This window comes from Natator depressus, chromosome 1 (genome assembly GCF_965152275.1).
Source record: "Natator depressus isolate rNatDep1 chromosome 1, rNatDep2.hap1, whole genome shotgun sequence".
Taxonomy (NCBI): Eukaryota; Metazoa; Chordata; order Testudines; family Cheloniidae; genus Natator; species Natator depressus.
The window spans coordinates 305,796,409-305,821,161 of NC_134234.1; the positions used below are offsets into that span (position 1 = coordinate 305,796,409).

General features: G+C 40.5%; 1 protein-coding gene across 16 annotated transcripts in view; it reads right to left on the minus strand.

Moving 5' to 3' along the window:
- CADPS2 (calcium dependent secretion activator 2) overlaps nucleotides 1-24,753 on the minus strand; it is a 555,767-nt gene that overhangs the window by 320,756 nt on the left and 210,258 nt on the right. For all 16 annotated transcript variants that reach the window (XM_074942329.1, XM_074942327.1, XM_074942330.1 and 13 more), the window contains one exon: nucleotides 7,672-7,908. In XM_074942329.1, the coding sequence (XP_074798430.1) occupies nucleotides 7,672-7,908 (237 nt within the window). The remainder of the gene's footprint in view (nucleotides 1-7,671; nucleotides 7,909-24,753) is intronic.

The window sequence follows — 24,753 nt, forward strand, 5'->3', positions numbered from 1 at the left end:
CCATTTCAAAGGTGACAGTGTCTCTTTAAGGCTTCAGAGTAACAGCCGTGTTAGTCTGTATTCGCAAAAAGAAAAGGAGTACTTGTGGCACCTTAGAGACTAACCAATTTATTTGAGCATAAGCTTTCGTGAGCTACAGCTCACTTCATCGGATGCATACTGTGGAAAGTACAGAAGATCTTTTTATACACACAAAGCATGAAAAAATACCTCCCCCCACCCCACTCTCCTGCTGGTAATAACTTATCTAAAGTGATCACTCTCCTTACAATGTGTATGATAATCAAGTTGGGCCATTTCCAGCACAAATCCAGGTTTTCTCCCCCCCCCCCCCAAACACACAAACCCACTCTCCTGTCGGTAATAGCTTATCTAAAGTGATCAGTCTCCTTACAATGTGTATGATAATCAAGGTGGGCCATTTCCAGCACAAATCCAGGGTTTAACAAGAACGTCTGAGGAGGGAGGGGTAGGAAAAAACAAGGGGAAATAGGTTACCTTGCATAATGACTTAGCCACTCCCAGTCTCCATTCAAGCCTAAGTTAATTGTATCCAATTTGCAAATGAATTCCAATTCAACAGTCTCTCGCTGGAGTCTGGATTTGAAGTTTTTTTGTTGTAATATCGCAACTTTCATGTCTGTAATTGCGTGACCAGGGAGATTGAAGTGTTCTCCGACTGGTTTATGAATGTTATAATTCTTGACATCTGATTTGTGTCCATTTATTCTTTTACGTAGAGACTGTCCAGTTTGACCAATGTACATGGCAGTGGGGCATTGCTGGCACATGATGGCATATATCACATTGGTGGATGTGCAGGTGAACGAGCCTCTGATAGTGTGGCTGATGTGATTAGGCCCTGTGATGGTGTCCCCTGAATAGATATGTGGACACAGTTGGCAACTGGCTTTGTTGCAAGGATAGGTTCCTGGGTTAGTGGTTCTGTTGTGTGGTATGTGGCTGCTGGTGAGTATTTGCTTCAGGTTGGGGGGCTGTCTGTAGGCAAGGACTGGCCTGTCTCCCAAGATTTGTGAGAGTGTTGGGTCATCCTTCCTGATAGGTTGTAGATCCTTAATAATGCGTTGGAGGGGTTTTAGTTGGGAGCTGAAGGTGACGGCTAGTGGCGTTCTGTTATTTTCTTTGTTAGGCCTGTCCTATAGTAGGTGACTTCTGGGGTACTCTTCTGGCTCTATCGATCTGTTTCTTCACTTCAGCAGGTGGGTATTGTAGTTGTAAGAATGCTTGATAGAGATCTTGTAGGTGTTTGTCTCTGTCTGAGGGGTTGGAGCAAATGCGGTTGTATCGCAGAGCTTGGCTGTAGACAATGGATCGTGTGGTGTGGTCAGGGTGAAAGCTGGAGGCATGTAGGTAGGAATAGCGTCAGTAGGTTTCCAGTATAGGGTGGTGTTTATGTGACCATTGTTTATTAGCACTGTAGTGTCCAGGAAGTGGATCTCTTGTGTGGACTGGACCAGGCTGAGGTTGATGGTGGGATGGAAATTGTTGAAATCATGGTGGAATTCCTCAAGGGCTTCTTTTCCATTGGTCCAGATGATGAAGATGTCATCAATATAGCGCAAGTAGAGTAGGGGCGTTAGGGGACGTGTCTCTTTAAGGAAATCATTGTACTTAAAGTTGCTAGCTATTTACATTTTATCCTGTGGGAATATCTCATTGTGATGACCAAAAAAAAAAATCTGGAATCTTAACTGTGCAGAGAGCAAAGTTTGCATTAACCTACATATAACATTTTGGCTACATTCCTTTATTATTTCCCCATTGCTTCGCCTCAGTTTGTACCCCTTTATCATTTTCAGTTGTGACCCCTTCTCATTTCTATCCTTGTAGACAGTGCTGGTTCCCAATATCTTCCACTCTGTTGAAATCAAGATATAGGGCCAGTTTATTACCTGCTTCCTAGATTTATTCTTTAAATAGCATTAATAGATTCCCTATGTTCTTTTTGTCTTTCATAATTCTCAAATAGCTGTTCAGCCTATCTGACAAAGATTCCCTAATTTAACCACTTCCTGCAGAAGTATGGACTGGATATTTTAAGGTCCTCAACTTGCCAGCATTCAGATGTTATAAACTGCATACAGCAGTACTAGCAAAATCCTGCTTTTCCTTCAGGGATACCACTTCATACTTTAGAGAGTGGATCAGTTTTTGTCCATCTCCTGCTTCGTGTATACAGAGGAATAAGTTCACTATGCTTCAATTAGAAAAAATCTATGATGTCAGCTTCAACTTAGTTTCTTTCCTCCCCGCCTCCCTTTTTTTTTCTTTGAGATTTAGCTTTAAGTGAATAGGATGTGCGTGAATCGATCTCAGGCAAGAATCTGGTTTCAGATTTTTAACACAGCATTTAAAATATAAGTCTCCCATGCTGAAAAAATGCTACCCATGCAATAACACTTCAGAAAAGTAATCTACTTTTTGACTTGTCAAAAATGAACTGTAGCCTCTTGACCGGTAGAGAGCCTGTCAGTGACAGAAAAGGCTACAAGAGCTTTGTAAATTCACTAAAGCAAGCTGGATAAAACAAGCTGTGCCACCGGACTCCTCATTGTTTAAGATGGATAAGTTTCTAGTGGAAAAACTATATTCACCCCACATACAACATTTACAAAATTTGATTTCTTCTTTTTCATCTCATCCCTGGGCATCTTTTAGATTTATTAGCTGTTGTGATTCTGCTGATCTCAATATATTTCCTTATTTCCTCATGGTGTAAAATTTGTGTCCATCTCTAGAAATCTAAAGAAAGTTGCAGAAAGCCTTTTTTTAACATTCCCATTAAACTCTCAACATCTACTCGGTAAAAATCAATCTCTTTTTATGAAATAGGACATTTTCTGTGTATGCCAAGCATTGTAGGAGCTACACAACCAACATTTGCTATGGAGACTTATGGCACTATTTTCAGGCTTTGCATTCACTCTCTTAAGTGGGTTTGGTGAAAACAAGGGAGGTATGTATTGTTTTATATAATGGCTCGTTCATTTTATGTACTTTACCACTAACACCACCACTCGCGTACCTGTCTAGCTGATGAACTGCTGCTGTTTTGATGCATGGAATGAAGGACTATTGTTCTTTAAAAAAAATTGTTAGCCTTTTACATATGAATATTGCATGTAGAGGGGAAGCCCTACTCTTTTTGTTCTTTTCCAAGGAATTAAGGATTTAAATTGCTCTTAAAAACCTCTCCCATTACAAGAATGCTAGACATGGTTTTGCATTGTGCATGGATCAATCAGAATCTTCCTATCATTTTGCATCTTATTAAAAATAAATCAAATGGAAAAAACTTGAGAGGTTAACTCCTGCATTAAACAATCTCAAATAAATTATTACCATCAGTTCAGGTACAGTATCAATGTGATCAGTGTGCATTTGCATTTTACTTTATGGCTCAGTAATGGCAAAGAAAATGGTCATAGCATTTTTCCTTAATTGTGAGAGTTCTGAATTAGCATATTAAAGTCTTTAAAAAATTGAGAGAAAACTGTTACTAGTGTCCACTAATCACTGTGCTCTGAAGTCTAGTGTATAAATTAAATTCCTTAATGACTTCAGAATTGACAGTTTAGGTGGTACACAGTACAGAAGACAATATCATTTAAAACATTTAGTCAGTGTAGATTGAAGCATTTCTTCAAAAGTTCACTTCCAACCATAAGTTGGTTAACTAATGCCATCAAGCCATGTCAAGTATATGCAATAGGTACGGCAGAGAATTGTTGAAGATTTTCGTTTAGGATTTGGAAGCACTGTAACTGTTGACTTCTAGAAGCCACATTAATAAATAGGAACAATTACGGACATGGAATTATTGGTAAAGGGTAGGGATGGTCAAAAAATTTCAAAGGAAATATTTCCCCAAAACAGGGTTTCATCAAAACCAAAATTTTTTTGCTGGTACAGATCAACTTTGTTGAAATTTTCCATGAAGAATATAAATGTGCTTCAGTTGTAAAAGTAGACCTGACCTGAAATGAGAAATATTTAGTTTCAGAATTTCTCCCTCTGCCTGAGCCACTGCAATGCATCATGGGAATAGTAGTGCCATATCCCTCCTATTTCCATTCTCCAAACGGTCCCAGTCTCCTGGCCAGACTTCACTTCCCAGGAAGCACTGCAGTCTCTCACTGTAGGTGAGCAGCTGCAGTGCTTCACAGGAATTGTTGATTCTGAAACAAACCGAGAGGAAAGAGGAAACTTCAGCTCCCTCAGGGCACCACAGTTGCTCACGCACAGGGAGAGAGATAGCATCGAAAGGGGAAGGGAAAACATTTACCTTCAATCAAAAATGTCAAAATGAATCATTTCAACATTCCCAAATGCAAATTTCTTATTCTGCAAAAAGTTTTGATATTTTGACTTTGCTTCCTGAATTAAGATAAAATCCAAATGGCAAAATACTGCAATTTCCCACAGGGCAGAAGTTCTGTTTTTCAATTAGCTCTGATAAAGAGCAGTTCCTTAAAGAAGCAGTTTGTCCCAGTTCACAGACCCAAAATTTAAACCTACCTAAAAATACAGGCTAACGTTTTCAAACACCTAAAAAAATGACATTTTCAAAGGTGCTGAGCACCTACAACTCCAATTTTCATCACATCTCTGAAAACCATTTAGGAACTTAATTTGAAATACCTATGTTTGAACATTTTACACATTTCATGTTCTGTGAAAAAGCGTGAGTCTTCCTAAATGAAGGGTATACATAACGCAAATAAAATTCCAGCTACTTACTTAAATAGCCAACAATGAATCCAAGATGCTCGGAATGTTTGTGATTACAGGTGTACATATATGACTTGGGAAATATTTTTAGCCCAAGCAGCCAAATTATAAACAACTGAAAACAAGAGGCTGTAATGGGAAGTATTAGGCAACTTTAATATAAGGATCACTTACCAACTCCCCCAATAACAACACTGAAAGCTTTTTATTTAAAGACACATTGCTTAGAAAAGAACAATTGTTTAAGAAGTATATGCATACTTCTAAGTTTATTTTAAGCTACTTAAAAAAATTAAAACAATAATATATTCCAAGTTGCACTTTCGTCTATCCAGGTACCTATTCTCAAATGAGCTGAATGCGCTCTGAAATGCAGCACATGTAAAGGTGTCAAATACAAACTTTGGTCCCTCTTTTTACTCATACTACTGTCACTAGTAGAGGCTAGTATTTCCTGGTATAGGAAATCTTACGTCCTGATCCTGAAATCTTACGTCCTTGTGCTCTCCTACTGCAGTATTTTGGACTCAATGTGGGTGCAAGAATGCACCCATATGGAACAGATTGCAGGATCAAGGCCTTCGATTCTTCCTGAGTATTCTCAAAAAGATTCCTGGATTTTCCTCAAGAAAACAGCTAATTTCAAAAACTGTCTTCCCTGCTGATATTAATAATAAGCATGGAAGATGTAAATTGTACATTTATTTATATTACTGCTGAGTAAAATGGATACTTTGGTGGTGAACTTCTACAGCTTTGAGTCCATGGCAGATGATAGACTATGTGTTAATAGTCGTAGAGTTAAGGCAAAAATAATTAAATTAAGGAAAAAAGAAAGAAAAAACAAAAGCAGACTTCTGATTTGCCTCTTCCTAGTTTTGCCCAGGGAAATCACACTAAAATAAATATGATAATACTTTCCCACACGATAAGACCCTTAACCTCTGGAGAAGCTACGCAGGTGAGCTGAGACAATGGAGGATAGGAAGTGAAAGCCAAAATGGACTGACAGATTAAAAAGAATTCCAGAGTTGATCAGATAACCTTCACTTTCATTCCTAATTATGGTCAACAGTATTCCTGTGTATTTAAAAAATTAGCATGAAATTTATTCAAGGTTGCCAGTCACAAGGAGAGAGAGTGTAACATTTTGTAACTTTTATATTAAAATGTTCCCAATTAATATTATGTTGTTAAAGATAAGGGTGAAATAACCCAACTTATTTTTCAGATTCACACTTCTAGATTGGTTCCAGAAAATTTATTTAGTAGAGGACCACAAGGCAATACTTTCAATGATGCAACCAAACTTTATTTTTAAAAATGATTAGTTAAACAAACAGGCATTCAGTTACTACTTACACAAATGCTATTATAATACAGTAGAACCTCAGTGACAGAGGTTGTTCATGACTCTGAAACGTTCATAACTCTGAACAAGACGTTATGGGATGCTCCTCAGGGCAGACTGCTTGGAGTGGGGGCTGACAGCTGTGCCTGCAAACTTTAGTATCTCCATCTTCTACCTGTAAGTGGCTGCCCGGCGAATGGGGGTGGGAACAGGCAGCTGGTTCTAGCCCCCTGGCTGCAAGGGTGATAAGTGAGGAAGTGTAGCCCTTTAAAACTGAGCAGCTCCTCCAGAGCACAGCATGCAGGCAGGAGCTTGGGCTCCAGCTCCAGCAGCAAACACTCCAGGCCAGGTTCAAGCAGGAGCTCGGGAAGTTTCTTTCCCGGCTCTTACTGAGCATGCAAACTTGTCCCCCTCCCTCCAGGGGTGGAGGGGAGGGAACTGTGCCCATGGCTTAGGAAAGCAGAGCAGACCCCAGCGCTGCTCCTGCTCTCCATGCTCAGGGGTTCACAACTGTGCCTGTGAAACTAAGTCAGCATCTTCACCTCCTACCTGTGAGTGGCTGCGCTCCCCACCCCACGTGTGGCGAGTAGGCGGTGGAGGTGGTGACAGGCAGCCCTAATGTGCCTACCTTTAAGATGCAGTACAGGCACAATACAGTATTCACTTTTTTTTTTTTTTGGTCTCTGCTGCTGCCTGATTGCTTACTTCCAGTTCCACATGGTGTCCGATTGACCAGTGAGTCCGTAACTCTAGTGTTCGCATCTTTGAGGTTCTACTGTACTCACACTCAATGACAAAATGGTATATCAATGTGGGGATCAGTCCACTGATAACAGAGAAAGTACAGCCGTATAACACTAGAACCTAATGGTAGGTACCCTTTGGATGTTAACAGGCACTGTCTCACAATTTAGCAAAACTACACCTTCTATGCTCCATTATAATCCTAATTAACATTAAGTTGGCCTCGATCATAATGATATTTCCTCCACCTTCTTATTGTCTTTTCACACTACTTAAATTAACATCTGCACCAATGTCCCCCCATACTATCAATATAGATAGTATTTTAGTAAAACATTTACTATTTTCAAAAACATCCATTGAAAACTGTGCTCAAACCAGTTATAACCAAACATAATGGTAACATAACCCTACATCATGTCATTGCTGATTCGTACTTTCCCATAACTTATCTCCAAGTTATCTTTGACTTTTTTCACACTAGCAACTTCAGTTTCTCATACTCCTCTACATTTAGGCTAATTTAGGCCCCAAACTGAATGTTTACTTATTTCTTAACCAAAGCCATCCTGTAGGCTACAGCTCACCTGACAACATAGTGATCCTGAGTCCTATTCTTAGTTTAAAGGGGAAAATGTACATGTGTTTGCACATAAACCCTAATTATTGAAAATTAAATTATGGTCTAGCTGTTTAACATATTAGTATGAAATTCTAAATATAACTACAAAAGTGGGGAAGGACTAATCATAAGGAGGTAGTAAGAAATAATATTCTAGAATCATTTAAATAATCAACAAATGTTACGTGATATATTCACTTACCTCTAATGTGAATGATAGCACCACATCTGACTTTGACAGCTGAATTTCATTTTCATCTCCTATGTCCAAGAAAGCAGAATTCTGTGATCGCTTTAACTTCTGCAATTTAAATTCTGGGCCACCTTTAGACACTGGAAGACTTTCCAAATTTGCCATTAGCAAATTCACTGAAGACCGCAACTCTTCTATAAACATGTTCTCCATTTCTTTCGTTACAAACTTCGGAAATTTTCTTTCCTTGAAAATATTTTTAAAATTCAGAATGTCATTAATTATGTCATACCATAAATTTAGTTTAATTTACTAATCAATTGTCTATGTGCTTTCAGCCAAAGATAGTTAATTAAAATATAAATCTGAACTTCAGTGATTATCTAGGATTACATGTTACAAATACTTGGCTTTGGAAATCTATCCTAAATACATTGCTGTCTTTAGCAAGAAACAGTGTGAATTGAATTCCATCAAATACTTCAAACAGATTAAACCAAATTGCAACTTCTTGAGTACTTACAGAGAAAGAGAGATTAAAGGGCATCTTTCAAAGGAGGCAGGGCCAAATAATTCATTCTACCTTAATTTCAGAATGTGAGTATGTGCAAGCATCTTACACAGTCTCTCTGCTCTACTTGTATATTCATCAACTTACTGTATCCCTTTAATGTTCACTGTTAATATCTGACAAGCTGACACAAAATTCAATTGTCCAGTAGTCATTTTACTATTAAAAACTCTTCATATCTGGACACAGAAAGATTTTAAAGATTTTAAAAATGTGTCATCTAACTGTACTAATTTTTTGCTGGCAAAAACAGGCATCTCTCTGTTGAACCACAGAAAATTCCCCATTACCTGTTTCTAGTAAGGAGGCTGAAAATGATGGCCATTTAAAATGTTTACAATTGCTTTTTGCTACCCATACCATGTAAAAGAAACAACAGGAACACTTAGCAGTTAAATAACAGATTTCATTCACAAATCTCAAGTGCTTTAAAAAAAAATGCAGGTAAGCATTTTGAGTACCGTTTTATAGATGAAACACATAGAGCTTAAGTGACATTCCCAAGGACACTCATTCAGTCAATTGCATCACCGAGTATAACACTAAGGACTCTTGATGCATGGTCTGATGACCATGTTTATGCCAGGTAAAGGAAATACCATTCTAATGTTAAGTAACATTTTAAAGATTTTAAGATTTGAATGGTTTAAGGGCAACCACAATAAGGAAAGCCAATTACAACCAGAAATATTTTGTACAAGTTTAACAGTCAAAGGTAGTACACACAACAGATTTTTGCTTTGTGACAGCAATAAAATTGTAACAAGTTAAAACTCAGAGTGCTTTTAAGCAAAGCCCTTCCCAATGCTTTTGAAATTATAGATTACACAATTAAATGAAAAAAATGTCTTAGGAGGATAATTGAAGTAATATTCTGACTGTACGTGGGAGGTTTTAGAATGTTAAAGATATAACATTAGTCAATTGTGTTAAATCATCTTTCCTCTTTACTTTTTAAAGAAATGTCTTCTGTTCTTCTATCCTTACTTTACTTTTTTACCCAGACTTCTCTCAATTATTTTCAGGGTGATCTCCAAATGTCTAACACAGCACTAACTCTCACTAGCAGCAAAAGTAGTGGTGGCAACAACAGTGCCTATATTTCAAATCAAGTCACATTTGTAAATTTGCATTATGCAATAAGCTTCTATTCTGGATTAGATAATTTTCTGCACTCGAAAAAGGAGCCCTGTATTACCTACTTGCCCCTATCTCATGAAAGTATAGTCTAGCCTCTTCAGTATATAGGCTATGTTTTTTTCATAATATGTTTCAGGAGAAGTCAAGTTGTGACAAATTGTGATAGCTGACATTTATTAGAGATATTTTAGAGCAATAAAGTTTCCATTCTTTTTCCCCTCAATTATACTTCAAACTCCAAGTGGGGGGGTTTATGAAGTCCAAATCTTCTCAAAGATAATGCCTCCCACTAGGCTGTAATTATCAAGGCTATGATCAGGATTACTGCAACATAATGGAACAAGCCCATGTTACTGGGTGAGAAATGGATCACTCGATAAAGTACCCTTTCTGTTTATTCCCTCTGAAGCATCTGGCGCTGGCCACTGTTGGTCTGACCCAGTATGGCCATTCTTATTATGTTCTTAAGATATCCACTTTTGATAACTGAGACTGGGAGGTCCTCCGACCTGGAAAACAAGCTGAGGTGGGAAAAATGGACTCCCTAGATTAAGATATGCTGATGAATCCTGAAAGAAAAGGTTGAAAAGGCTAGAAGGAGAAGTAGGAGACAGTTCAGGATGAGACACCTGGAACCTGGGAGGTTTCAATAGACTTTTGAACCAGACCAAGGAAGTCAGACTCCAGGGCCTTGTGGAGAGGAGAGAGAGTGGAGAAGGCTAGTCTGTCTGCTACATGTCTGTAAGAAACATGATCCACCATGTTAGGGAAGTCAAAGTCAGCCAGATGTGATGCTGGCCACATCAGTCCCTTGTGTACCATTTGCTATGAAAATGACAAGCCTTAACCATGTTATTGGCTTGGTGGAACTTTGTTATGAAGAGGATAGTGATCAGTAGCTCTCCATGTCCAATGAAGGCAGGACAACAAGTAATGGGCTTAATCTGCAGCAAGGGAGAGTTAGGTTAGACATCAGGAAAAACTTTTAACTATGTAGTTAGGCTCTGGAATAGGCTTCAAAGGGAGCTTGTGAAATCCCCACCCTTGGAAGTTTTTATGAACAGGTTAGACAAATACCTGTCAGGGATGGTCTAGGTTTACTTGGTCCTGCCTCAGCACAGGGTTACTAACATGGTATTGCTTCTGCTCCCTAACAGGATGAGCATAACAAACCCAGTCAAGTTTCCATGAGGAATATTCACAGAAAACAAATTTAAAGAAGCCTTGCAAATGATTACTAAAAGAAACTGAGCACGTGCCCTCTTTTGCGTCTTTATGATGCAGAAAGAAAGCCCAACAATAGTTTGTTATTTGCTTTCTTTATTTTTTTGTAAACATAGAAAAGTAAAGAATATAATATTTGGTCCTGCCTGTTCTTGCTGGAGAACTTCTAGGAAGTCTCAGAGCTCATAATACACATCTCTAACACTTTAATTGTAGAGGAAAAGGTGTTGAATCTTAATTAAAAAAAGGCTTCCTTTATTCAAAATGCTAGGTAATGAAGTTAAATAGGTGTTAACAAAACAAGCAACTTTTCCAGTCTGACTAAAATAAAAATTCGTTAAAACAGATATTAGCATTATAAGAATGTTTTCAGACTTTATGGAATGCTCGTAGGATGCCGCATGTATTAGTCTTACTTACAATATCTGTATCCCATGGTATAAAAAGTTATATTGCATGTTTGCATTGTAAATCTCTGCAATTGTGTAACTCACCAAACAGGAAAAGCAGCATTAATTAAGGTAAAGTGCTCGTCCTGCACACAAGATGGCCTACGGAAAGTCAATGAGGCATTGTGTAGTACCAAAGGACAGAGACCTTGTTGATTATATTCCTCACCCACTCCAGGAAGGGGAGTGCATGAACTCATCTGTGCATGAACTCATCCCATCAGCTTGGAATCTGAGGTGAAGGGGATAAAAATCCCTGTCAAAGAGAAACTTGGTCTCTTTATGCTGCCTGGACTCTCAGGGGCAAAGATTCCTAAACGTAAGCAAGAAATCCCCATGCTGCTTATCATGTGTCACCCCTAACGGACACCTAGAACTGCTTATTATAGAAACTTATATATTCCCGCTTTCCCCCCCCCCCCACACTGTTCCTCAGACGTTCCTGTTAACTGCTGGAAATGGCCCACCTTGATTATCACTACAAAAGGTTTTCTTTCCCTCCCCCCCCCACCCCCGCTCTCCTGCTGGTAATAGGTTTCAGAGTAGCAGCCGTGTTAGTCTGTATTCGAAAAAAGAAAAGGAGTACTTGTGGCACCTTAGAGACTAACCAATTTATTTGAGCATAAGCGTTCGTGAGCTACAGCTCACTTCATCTGATGCATAAAAGTGGAAAATGCAGTGAGGATGTTTTTATACACACAAACCATGAAAAAATGGGTGTTTATCACTTCAACAGGTTTTCTCCCCCCACCCCACTCTCCTGCTGGTAACAGCTTATCTGAAGTGATCACTCTTACCAGCAGGAGAGTGGGGTGGGGCGAGAAAACCTTTTGAAGTGATAAACACCCATTTTTTCATGGTTTGTGTGTATAAAAACATCCTCACTGCATTTTCCACTTTTATTCATTCAATGAAGAGAGCTGTAGCTCACGAAAGCTTATGCTCAACTAAATTGGTTAGTCTCTAAGGTGCCACAAGTACTCCTTTTCTTTCTGCTGGTAATAGCTCGTCTTAAGTGATCACTCTCCTTACAGTGTGTATGATAACACCCATTTTTTCATGTTCTGTGTGTATATAAATCTCCTCACTGTATTTTCCACTGAATGCATCTGATGAAGTGAGCTGTAGCACATGAAAGCTTATGCTCAAATAAATTGGTTAGTCTCTAAGGTGCCACTAGTACTCCTTTTCTTTTTGTAAATCTAAGACAGTAACTCGTGTGTGTGTGCGCGCGTGCGTGTGTTTCCTGTTTTAACCTTGTAAATTACTCCCATTTCTTTTCTTAGTTAATAAATCTTTAGCCAGGATTGGCTACAGGCATTGTCTTTGGTTTGAGATCTGAGTAGAGTTGATCTTGGGTAAGTGACTGGTCCTTTGGGACTGTGAGTTATCTAAATATTATTGTGATTTTTGGTGTAAAGTGACCATCTATCACCTATTCCAGCTTGCCTGGGTGGCAAGATAGACTGGAATGCCCAAGGGAACGGTCTGTGACTCCATGGTAAGATTGTCATAATGCTTCAGAAGTTCACACTTGTTATTGGGTTGGAGAAATTTAATTATAGAGCACACAACCAGTTTGGGGTGTCTGCCCTGCTTTTTGACAGACAGCCTGCTCTGAGGTTGACACTCACTCTCCCCAGCCACTCCAGATGACGTGACACCACCCAATCCCCATTTATTTGAATATTTCTGATCTCAAGCACATTTCAGATATATGGAGCAATACAATATTTTCCATACCATACCAGTTAAAAATAAAAAACAACAGTAACTGTTATTTTGATAAAAGAACAGGAGTACTCTGAAACCTTGTGGCACCTTACAGACTAAGAAATTTATTTGAGCATAAGATTTCATGGGCTATAGCCCACTTCATCGGATGCATGCAGTGGAAAATATAGTAGGACGATTTTATATACACTGAGAACATGAAACAAAGGGTGTTACCATGCACACTATAACAAGAGCGATCAGTTAAGGTGAGCTATTGCCAGCAGGAGAGGAAAAAAACCTTTTGTAGTGATAATCAAGATGGGCCATTTCCAGCAGTTGACAAGAACGTGTGAGGAACAGTAGGGGGGAAAAATAAACATGGGGAAATAGTTTTACTTTGTGTACTGACACATCGACTCCCAATCTTTATTCAAGCCTAAGTTAATGGTGTCCAGTTTGCAAATTAATTCCAATTCAACAGTCTCTAGTTGGAGTCTGTTTTTGAAGTTTTTTTGTTGTAATATTGCGACTTTTAGCTCTGTAGTGGAGTGACCAGAGAGACTGAAGTGTTCTCCGACTGCTTTTTGAATGTTATAATTCTTGACATCTGATTTGTGTCCATTTATTCTTTTATGTACAGACTGTCCGGTTTGGCCAAAGTACATGGCAGAGGGGCATTGCTGGCACCTGATGGCATATATCACATTGGTGGATGTGCAGGTGAACGAGCCTCTGATAGTGTGGCAGATGTGATTAGGCCCTATGATGGTGTCCCCTGAATAGATATGTGGACACAGTTGGCAACGGGCTTTGTTCCAAGGATAGGTTCCTGGGTTAGTGTTTTTGTTGTGTGATGTGTGGTTGCTGGTGAGTATTTGCTTCAGGTTGGGGAGCTGTCTGTAAGCAAGGACTGGCCTGTCTCCCAAGATCTGTGACAGTGATGGGTCATCCTTCAGGATAGGTTGTAGATCCTTGATGATGCGTTGGAGAGGTTTTAGTTGGGGGCTGAAGGTGATGGCTAGTGGCATTCTGTTACTTTCTTTGTTGGGCATGTCCTGTAGTAGGTGACTTCTGGGTATTCTTCTGGCTCTGTCAATCTGTTTCTTCACTTCAGCAGGTGGGTACTGTAGTTGTAAGAACACTTGATGGAGATCTTGTAGGTGTTTTTCTCTGTCTGAGGGGTTGGAGCAAATGCGGTTGTATCGCAGAGCTTGGCTGTAGACAATGGATCGTGTGGTGTGATCTGGATGAAAGCTGGAGGCATGTAGGTAAGTATAGCAGTCAGTAGGTTTCCGGTATAGGGTGGTGTTTATGTGACCATTGTTTATTAGCACTGTAGTGTCCAGGAAGTGGATCTCTTGTGTGGACTGGTCCAGGCTGAGGTTGATGGTGGGATGGAAATTGTTGAAATCATGGTGGAATTCCTCAAGTGCTTCTTTTCCATGGGTCCAGATGATGAAGATGTCATCAATGTAGCACAAGTAGAGTAGGGGCATTAGGGGATGAGAGCTGAGGAAGCGTTGTTTTAAGTCAGCCATAAAAATGTTGGCATACTGTGGGGCCATGCGGGTACCCATAGCAGTGCCGCTGATTTGAAGGTCTACATTGTCTCCAAATGTAAAATAGTTATGGGTGAGGACAAAGTAAGAAGTTCAGCCACCAGGTTAGCCATGACATTATCGGGGATACTGTTCCTGACGGCCTGTAGTCCATCTTTGTGTGGAATGTTGGTGTAGAGGGCTTCTACCTCCACAGTGGCTAGGATGGTGTTTTCAGGAAGATCACCGATGGTTTGTAGTTTCCTCAGGAAGTCAGTGTGTCTCGAAGATAGCTAGGAGTGCTGGTAGCATAGGGCCTGAGGAGGGAGTCTACATAGCCAGACAATCCTGTTGTCAAGGTGCCAATGCCTGAGATGATGGGGCGTCCAGGATTTCCAGGTTTATGGATCTTGGGTAGCAGATAGAATACCCCTGCTCAGGGTTCCAGGGGTGTGTCTGTGCGGATTTGCTCTTGTGCTTTTTCAGGGAGTTTCTTGAGCAGATGGTGTAGTTTCTTTTGGTAACCAATGTGACATATGCCATCATGTGCCAGCAATGCCCCTCTGCCATGTACATTGGCCAAACCGGACAGTCTCTACGTAAAAGAATAAATGGACACAAATCAGACATCAAGAATTATAACATTCAAAAACCAGTCAGAGACCACTTCAATCTCTCTGGTCACTCGATTACAGACCTAAAAGTCACAATATTACAACAAAAAAACTTCAAAAACAGACTCCAACTAGAGACTGCTGAATTGGAATTAATTTGCAAACTGGACACCATTAAATTAGGCTTGAATAAAGACTGGGAGTGGATGGGTCATTACACAAAGTAAAACTATTTCCCCATGTTTATTTTTCTCCCTACTGTTCCTCACACGTTCTTGTCAACTGCTGGAAATGGCCCATCTTGATTATCACTACAAAAGGTTTTTTCTCTCTCCTGCTGGTAATAGCTCACCTTAACTGATCACTCTCGTTATAGTGTGCCTGGTAACACCCGTTGTTTCATGTTCTCAGTGTATATAAAATCATCCTACTGTATTTTCCACTGCATACATCCGATGAAGTGGGCTGTAGCCCATGAAAGCTTATGCTCAAATAAATTTGTTAGTCTGGAAGGTGCCACAAATACTCCTGTTCTTTTTCCGGATAGAGACTAACATAGCTGCTACTCTGAAACCTGTTATTTTGATATGTATAAAGATAACTTAATTATATTGTCAAAATAACAAAACATTTATCCTTCTAATTTTTTTACTAAACTCCCCTCTGAAGTGTTTATTTTAATTCATTCAGGATGACTGAGTAGCTCATGGAAAGGACTGAAGTGAAGTCACAAATGAGTTGAGCTTTGCTATAATGAAAAGCATGTTGCATTTTCACTGTCTGATATATCTTGACGCACCATGTGAGCTTCACATAAATGAAAGAAACTGGCACAGAAGTTACAAAACTCAACAGAACTATTTCTATTTTCATGCATATAAAAACAAACAGAAACGTGGAGGGGGAAAAACAAGATCAAGATTTAGTTTACTAAATACTAAAATAAATGAATATCTGTTAATTAGCATAGGATATTGAACAGGAAGGAAAGGGCTATAGTATGTGGCAATGAAATGGAACAAACATCTCAAGTAGTCTTCTCCCATATCTTACAAGTTCCCTTATGGAAAAATCCAATGGAATCTAATAGAAAATTATACCCATAACACTGAATTCCACAGGTTAATCTAAACATTCTATAGATAAGAAACATTTTTCTATTAGACTCTGTAGATTGTTTAGAATAATTTATATTGAACCCTATTAGCTACGATCCTGTTAAATTATATCGGCCTAGCTCATAAATGTGTATTATAATCATGGGCAGACCTAATAAAATAATTAAATAAAAAAAGTTTAACAAAGCCCTGTTATGAAGCAAATACTGCCAAAAAGAATGTGTCTCAATGTATAAGGTCAAAGAAATTTTCCATTGGTCCAAACCTATGCTATTAGAGAAAGGGACCATGGACAAACATGATGGAGACTACGGCTGGAATATCTCCCTAAACTTTTGAAAGTAAAGGCTAAGTCAAAATGCAACTTAAGAAGAATGCACAGTTTAAGTTTCTTTAAGGTCAAAATAAACAAACACAAACAGACTTTTAAAAATTAAAGCATTTAATCTAAAACCCCAAGTACAGTGAATGTCATGTTATGGTTATCAGCTTTTATTTACTTATTTTGATAGGGATATAAGCTATGTTAAAAAGCATTATAGGGAATTCTTATTTCTATTTCTGTGTGTGCTTCTCTGATCATTGGTGAGTATCATTCCCTCATGTCTGACAGATACTTGACTAGTCCTGGATCACAGATCGGACATCTCTCTCACACATACACAAACATACACATACCCCTAAGATGCGTCATCCTACCTATTAAAGTAAGTCAAAGTACTTGTCACTCCATTCTTACTGGGATAGGTAATGAAAAGTGAAAAAATATAAAATAGGCCATCAGTTAAGAGAAAGGGCCATCTATGCTAATGGGGCTTAGTTTGCAGCCTTCCCTCACTCAAGTTGCCAGAATACCCCCATAGCATTCAGTAAGTCCCCTCCACACCCCTGTCCAACCTCACTCTGCACACTGCAGGCTGCAAGGGATGTACTGTAATGCCGTTTACATGAACTCTACATTGCTCCTGTGCAGCTGGAATTCTGCCCCAGCTGCTTGTGGATCCTCTGTGGTCTCTGCATGCAGCCAGAGTGACCTACTGGAGCTGGAAGCAGGTCCAGAACTGGTCTCTAAATCTCAAATATCAATTCACCCATTACTGAAATGCAACATTTGTTTGCTCATTTTGAAGACTGAAAAATAACAGGCAGCTGAAAGTAGGAAAGAAACTGAACAGTCCATCACTGAATCATTGGATATGATTACATGAGCTGGAGTTTGGCCAGGATATTGGCACTAGCATTTCAACATTACTGCAGTACTCCTGTGACTTACATGCTCTACAGAGAGCTCAAACTTATGGCTAACAAATATCAGACGATATGAGTGTCTCTTTATTGTGCTGTTAATGGGACAATTTTTATTGTGAAGTGAATATTTTACAGGAAAGCAAAAAGCTCTCTCAACTGTGGCATAATTTGCTAATATGGATAAAAATCCATTATACCAAGATATACTTGATATATGTTTCTAAGCTCTGTCAGCTGGAAAGAGATAATAAATATACTGTAGTTTGTCTTCTTGAATGACTCTATCCCAGAGGTGGGCAAACTACAGCCCGCGGGCCACATCCAGCCTGCAGGACCGTCCTGCCCGGCCCCTGAGCTCCTGGCCCGGGAGGCTCGCCCCCGGCCCCTCTCCCAGTGTTCTGCCTTCCTTGCAGCCGTGCCACCGCGTGGGCAGCACTCTGGGCGGCGGGGCTGCACGTTAATGCAGGGCAGCGCAGCAGCATATCTGGCTCTGGCTGGGCAGTGCAGCTGCCGGACATGCTGCCCTGAGCGGCATGGTAAGAGGACCGGGGTGCATAACGGGCAGGAGGTCCCGGGGGGCTGTCAGGGGACAGAGAACAGTTAGATGGGGTGGAGATTTGGGGGGAGGGGGAGGCGGTCAGGGGATGGGGAACAGTGGGCGGTTGGATAGGGGGTAGGGTCCCAGGGGGCAGGAGTCCTGGGAGGGGGCAGTCAGGGGACAAGGAGCAGGGGGGGTTGGATGGGTTGGGAGTTCTGAGGGGGGCAGTCAGGGGGTGGGAAGTGGGAGGGGTTGGATAGGGGGAAGGGGCCAAGGCTGTTTGGGGAGGCACAGCCTTCCCTACCCGGTCCTCCATACAGTTTTGCACCCTGATGTGACCCTTGGGCCAAAAAGTTTGCCCACCCCTGCTCTATCCTATCCTAGATCAACACTTTAACATTCTTGCATTCACTAGGTGTGATAGTAGAATTATGAACTCTAATATAAAAATTAATATATTTTACAGGAAAAAATGGTTCAGATTTTAAAATACCATGTGCTGGGGAAACTTTAAAAATATATGTTGATCACCAAAGACTGTAGATCTGTTATTCTTTTTAAGTTAGATCACTGCTGGTAAAAAAAAGCCAGCTTTCAAGGAAAGAATCCATAATTCCTAATTTTGATTGTCGAAAATAAAAGCTATCTGGGAATACCTGACATGACAAACAATTCATCTGAGTGCAAGAAGCCAGTCTTAAAATGTTGTTGTAATGGAATGGTAAATGGTATTTATACGGTTCAGCCACTAGGTGGCACTGTGTGAAAAATACCATTTTTAAACTAACTTCAGCCACATCTGGGAGAGCATTAAAGTATCTTATGATGAACAGAGCTCATGTGTATAAGCAAGCTCTGTGAGAAGTCCATATCTAATACAGAAGAACATGGCATGGTGTCAGAAATAAAGTAAGAACAGAAACAGAAGAAAAACATCAACAAAGGTTACAGACTGAAAGAACAAATCAACAAAAGTTGTAGGACCTCATCAACATGCTACTCTTCAATGCCCCAGAGAACTTCAGCTTTGACAAACATTCACAATGGACAAACTCAAAACAATAATTTTGCAAGATTTTGCTTTGCAAACAAACTCCACAAAGAAATTGGCAATATACAAGTATTTTCTGTAATTTATTCTATGGGGAAGCAAGCAGAGCATATATTGTCTTTGTAAAATCAAAGGATTTCAGTCACAAACATGACTGTGAAAGAGTTCTGGCTAAGTCTGGCTATGTCTTTATACTCCAGAGAAATGTGGTTTATAAAAGAGCATTTTTTTTTGCAGCAGAGAATTCAAGAACCAAGGGAAATGTATGTTTTATAAGAGCGCTATATATATTGGCTGAAAACTGAGATTCTGGGAATGCAAAACATGAACATATCAGACAGGCTAGTTATTGGGTTACTTGATAAAAACCTTTCACATCAGCTACAAGTGAAGAGAGATTTAACCCTAGCCACAGTTATTCAAAATAGCAAAGCTGTCAGAATTAGTCAAAGAACAGAACAAAAAGGAAACTAGCTTGAAAACTATAAACAGACACTTGAAAGTGAAAAGTCATTATCATAAAACCCCTGAGGCAAGGAGAGAGAACTGCTAGGCTAAGAGGGACAAATTCCAGACTATATGCTCATATCCCAAGAGATGATGCATGTCCAGCCAGAGGCGCACAGTGTAATGCATGCATGAAATATGGACATGTTTCAACAGTTTGCCGCACCAGTAAGGTAGCTGAATCCTATTATAGACAATCAAGAGCTACTGTTTCTGGGATCTATCACTTAGGATGACATAGAGCCTGCCTAGAGAGTGAATCTGAATATTCATGGAAATACTATTGACTTTAAAATTGACTCAGGAACTGACATCATAGCCCTCTCTGATGGGACTTACATTCACCTTCAACCCTAGAAGTCTCCTGACACAGCTCAGACTAGCCCGGGAGGTATTCTGAACTGCATTGCCAGTTCACTACAGAAACAACTTACAATGACAAAAGCCATGCATTCTGACTGCATGTGATCAACGAACCACAGACCAACAACCTTGTCAGTTACAGTGTGGCAGCCACAATGGGCCTAGTGAGAAAGGCAGAAGAACTCAATGGAGGATTTGATATTACACTTTTGAAAGAAGATCCAGTGCAAATCAACTAAAAAAGAGACAATACTGAGCCATATACTATACAAACACCCTTACCAGAGAGACTTTGGAAAAGACTAGCTGCAAATTTATGCAAATTCAGTATTACCTGGTCATACTGGACTATTTTTCCAGGATATAGAAATAATGTACTTGAAAGAAATAAGATGTCACAGTGTTATCAAGAACCTGAAGTGCACTTTTGCTCACTACGGTATTCCAAAACAACTAGTGATGGACAATGGATCACAAAGTACTGCAGGAGAATTTAAGTCATTCCAAACAAAATATGATTTTGGTTATATTAATAGCAGCCCATATTACCCAAAAGTGAGTAGTGAGGCTGAGAGAGCTGTACAGACAGCCAAGAAAATCCTACAGCAGGAAGATCCATTCCTTGCTCTTTTGCGTCACAGAGTAACACCAATGGCGGTTACTGGATATAGTCCAGCACACACAGAACTACTATTCCAACTTTGGAAAAGAATCTATTTTTAAGTGGCCAGACATGAAAAGAGTAGCCAAATCCAATAAAAAAAAAGCTAAAAGAGCCTATAAACACTTTTACAACAGACATCATTCATTTAGAGAACTGCCAGGTCCAGCTTCTGGTGACCATGTTCATGTCAAATTGGATAGAAAAAAATATGGACAACTCCAGCTGTTGCATAGAAAAAGAATTCAATGCCCAGATCATGTGATCGCGACCAATAGTGGAGAGTTCAACCAAAACAGTCAACATCTACAGTTTGTTCCTCAGAAAGAACAATCAACAAAGCCAACTCTATAGATGATAGACGCAGAACAAGAAGATAACTCAAAGATTCCAAAGTGATCACAGCCAGTCATTGCAACTAATGGACACTTAGATATCCAAGGTGTTATGTGTTCAGGTCATGTAATTAAAAAACCAGAACAATTCAGAGACACTTAACAGACTGATATGTACTGAACTTATTGTAAAGGATAAGAATGTAGAACTCAAAGGGGGAGATGTAATGGAATGCTAAACTGTAGTATATTGTTCAGCCACTACATAGCACTGTGTGTAAAAGATATTATTTAAAGGAACTTTAGTCAAACCTGGCAGAGCATTAAAGGATTTTATGATGAATGCAGCTGGTGTGTATAAGCAAGCTCTGTGACCAGTCCACATCTGGTACAGAAGAATGTGACAGTTGTATTCCTTTTAGAAATGTCTGAACTACAGAATAGTAACCATTTTTATAAACCACTTTATGAAGTGGAAATGATTTCTAGATAAAATCTCCTAGTTGTGAACTATAACAAGAATATAAAAACTTTTTATGATGTTTCCTCTTTTTGTTAATTTTGAAGCACCTGATTTCTTGGGTGACCTCTGGGGCTCTCGTATCGCAACAGGTATTTTTTATGGATTCTCAACAGGAAAAGGCCCTTGTAAAAGGACCTCCCATAACTGTAAACAAAGATTTAGAAGATTCTAGGAGGCACGGAACTTCACCCCTTGTGCAGTATATCCAAAATGGCAGCTGGAATTTTCCTTGCTCTGTGCAAAATCATGCCCTTGGTACACAGAAGCCATGACATTTCCAACCTGTTTAGAAAGAGTGCAAAATCTACATATTTCCAGAATATGCACTTGTGTAAAGGAAGGAATTAGAGTAGGAGCAGAGCAGAGGAGGAATGGAACTAAACTTTAGTGGAAGTCATATTAGCATTTTCACTTCCTTTAAAATGAATTTTAATCATCCAAAAAGTAAGCTTTACTTTTTAGAAAGCTTACCCAGCAGAATTATTATTCAGATTTCATCCAACTAGTCCTGAGAGGGATTATCTTTGCTTCTCCATTCCTTCCCCTATTTAAAAACCCCCATCAGGACTGGAGTAAACAGTTGTCTTCTGCTATTCTACAAAACATCATGGTGTCCCAAAGCGGCCGCATTCTGCCCCCACCAGAGAGACTCTAAGAAAAAAATGGTTACCTACCTTTTGTAACTGTTGTTCTTTGAGATGTGTTGCTCATGTCCATTCCAAGTACGTTGCATGCACAGTTGTCGGAAGGTTTTTCCCCTAGCGGTACCTATCAGGTCGGCTGTGGAACACACTGGAATCGCGCCTTCATGGCAGTGTATATAGGTCCCTGCTGACCCACCACCTCCTCAGTTCCTTCTTGCCAGAGTACTCCAACAGAGGGGTAGGTGGGTGGGTCTTGGAATGGACATCAGCAACACATCTCAAAGAACAAGAGTTATGAAAGGTAGGTAACTGTTTTTTTCTTCGAGTGCTTGCTCATGTTAATTCCAACTAGGTGACTCCGAAGCAGTTCCCAGGAGGAGGGGTCAAAGTTCACTGAATCACAGACTGCAGCACCGCCCTACCAAATGTGGCATCATCTCTAGCCTGCTGAGTAATGGTGTAGTGTCATGTAAAGGTGTGGATCAATGACCACGTCGCTGACCTGCAGATGTCTTGAATGGGAACCTGTGCCAGGAGTGCCATCGAGGAAGCCTGCGTTCTTGTGGAGTGCACTGTCAATGCTGGGGCAGGTATCTTTGCTAGATTGTAGCATGCCCTGATACAGGCCATAATCCATGACAAGATCCTTTGAGACGACACCGGCAGCCCCCTCATCTGCTCAGCAATTGCAATGAAAAACTGTATTGACTTTAGAAACAGCTTCGTCCATTCAATGTAAAAAGCTAATGCTCGTCTGACATCCAGGGAGTGGAGCATCCGTTCACGGTTACTAGCATGCTGCTTAGGGAAGAACAGTGGAAGAAAAATGTCCTGGTTCGCATGGAATTACAAAACTACCTTTGGGAGGAAGGCTGGACCTTGTCCTTGTAAAAACAGTATAAAGGGGCTCGGACGTCAAGCTCTTAAGCTCAGACACCCTCCTGGCTGAAGTTATAGCCACTAGGAATGCCATTTTCCAGGAAAGATAAAGGCAAGAGCATGTTGCTATGGGCTCAAAAGGAGGGCCCATTAGCCTTGAGCACAGCAGATTGAGATTCCATCGGGGGGAAATCAGCTGTTTTACCTGACGGTACAGTCTATCTAGTCCTTTGAGGAAGCGGCCAACCCTGGGGTTCGCGAATACTGACCGGCCAGCAGAACCGGGGTGGAAAGCCAAGATGGCAGCCAGGTACACCTTTATTGATGACACTGCCAGGCCTTGCTGGTTTAGGTACAGTAAATAATCCAGAATAAAAGGAATCAATGACTGTAATGGCAGAGTGTCTTTTTGCAGTGACCAAATTGAGAATCTCTTCCACTTAGGCAGATAAGTGGCTTGAATGGATGGTTTCCTGCTGCCAAGAAGAACCTCCCTAACTGAGTCTAAGCATGTGAGCGCCAAGGGGTTTATCCATGGAGTTTCCTTGCCATGAGGTGGAGAGTCTCTAGATTGGGATGCTGGAGGGGGCCATGACCCCGTGTGATCAAGTTGGGGATCCGGGGAAGTGTTATAGGTGTGTCCACTGACAGGTCTAGAAGCGTGGTGAACCAGTGTTGACATGGCCATGGTGCTATCAAGATAATTGATGCTCCTTTTCTGCGGACCTTCAGCAGGATCTTGCGTATGAGCAGGAAGGGCGGGAATGCATACAGCAAGTGCCTATTCCAACGGAGAAGAAAGGTGTCTGTGAGCAAGCCCAGGCCATGATTCAGGAAGGAACAGAACTGCTGACACTTCCTGTTGCACCGTGTTGCTAACAAGTCTGTCTGGGGAAATTCCCTCCTTTGGAAGATATTGATTGCGACATCCAGGCGGAACGACCACTCATGGTTGTGAAAAGACCTGCTGAGATGATCGGCCAGTTTGTTCTGAGAGTCTGGAACGTGAGATGCCTGCAGATGTATGGAGTGGGCAATGCAGAAGTCCCACAGCTTGAGGGCTTCCTGGCACAAGGGAGAAGAGGGAGTACCACCCTGTCTGTTTATATAGAACATTGCTGTCAGGGTTCCTTCCCCACTCTGAACTCTAGGATACAGATGTGGGGACCCGCATGAAAGACCTCCTAAGCTTATTCTTACCAGCTTAGGTTAAAAACTTCCCCAAGGTACAAACTTTGCCTTGTCCTTGAACAGTATGCTGCCACCACCAAGCGTTTTAAACAAAGAATAGGGAAAGAGACCACTTGGGAGACGTCTTCCCCGAAAAAATATCCCCTCAAGCCCTACACACCCCCTTTCCTGGGGAGGCTTGAGAATAATATCCGAACCAATTGGTTACAAAATCAAAGACCCAAACCCCTGGATCTTGGAACAATGGAAAAATCAGTCAGGTTCTTAAAAGAAAGATTTTATTTAAAGAAAAGAAAGGTAAACATCATCTCTGTAAAATCAGGATGGAAAATACTTTACAGGGTATTCAGATTCAAAACACAGAGGATCCACCTCTGGGCAAAACCTTAAAGTTACAGAAAACAGAAATAAACCTCCCTCTTAACACAGGGAAAATTCACATAAAACAAAAGATAAACTAATCCCCCTTGCCTGGCTTACCTATACTGGTTGCAATATTGGAGACTTGGATTAGGATGGGTTGGAGAAGATGGATTTCTGTCTGGCTTCTCTCAGTCCCAAGAGAGAACAATCACGTAAACAAAGAGGACAAACAAAAGCCTTCCCCGCCCAAGATTTGAAAGTATCTTGTCCCCTTATTGGTCCTTTGGGTCAGGTGCCAGCCAGGTTAGCTGAGCTTCTTAACCCTTTACAGGTAACAGGATGTTGCCTCTGGCCAGGAGGGATTTTATAGCACTGTATACAGAAAGGTGGTTACCCTTCCCTTTACATTTATGACAAT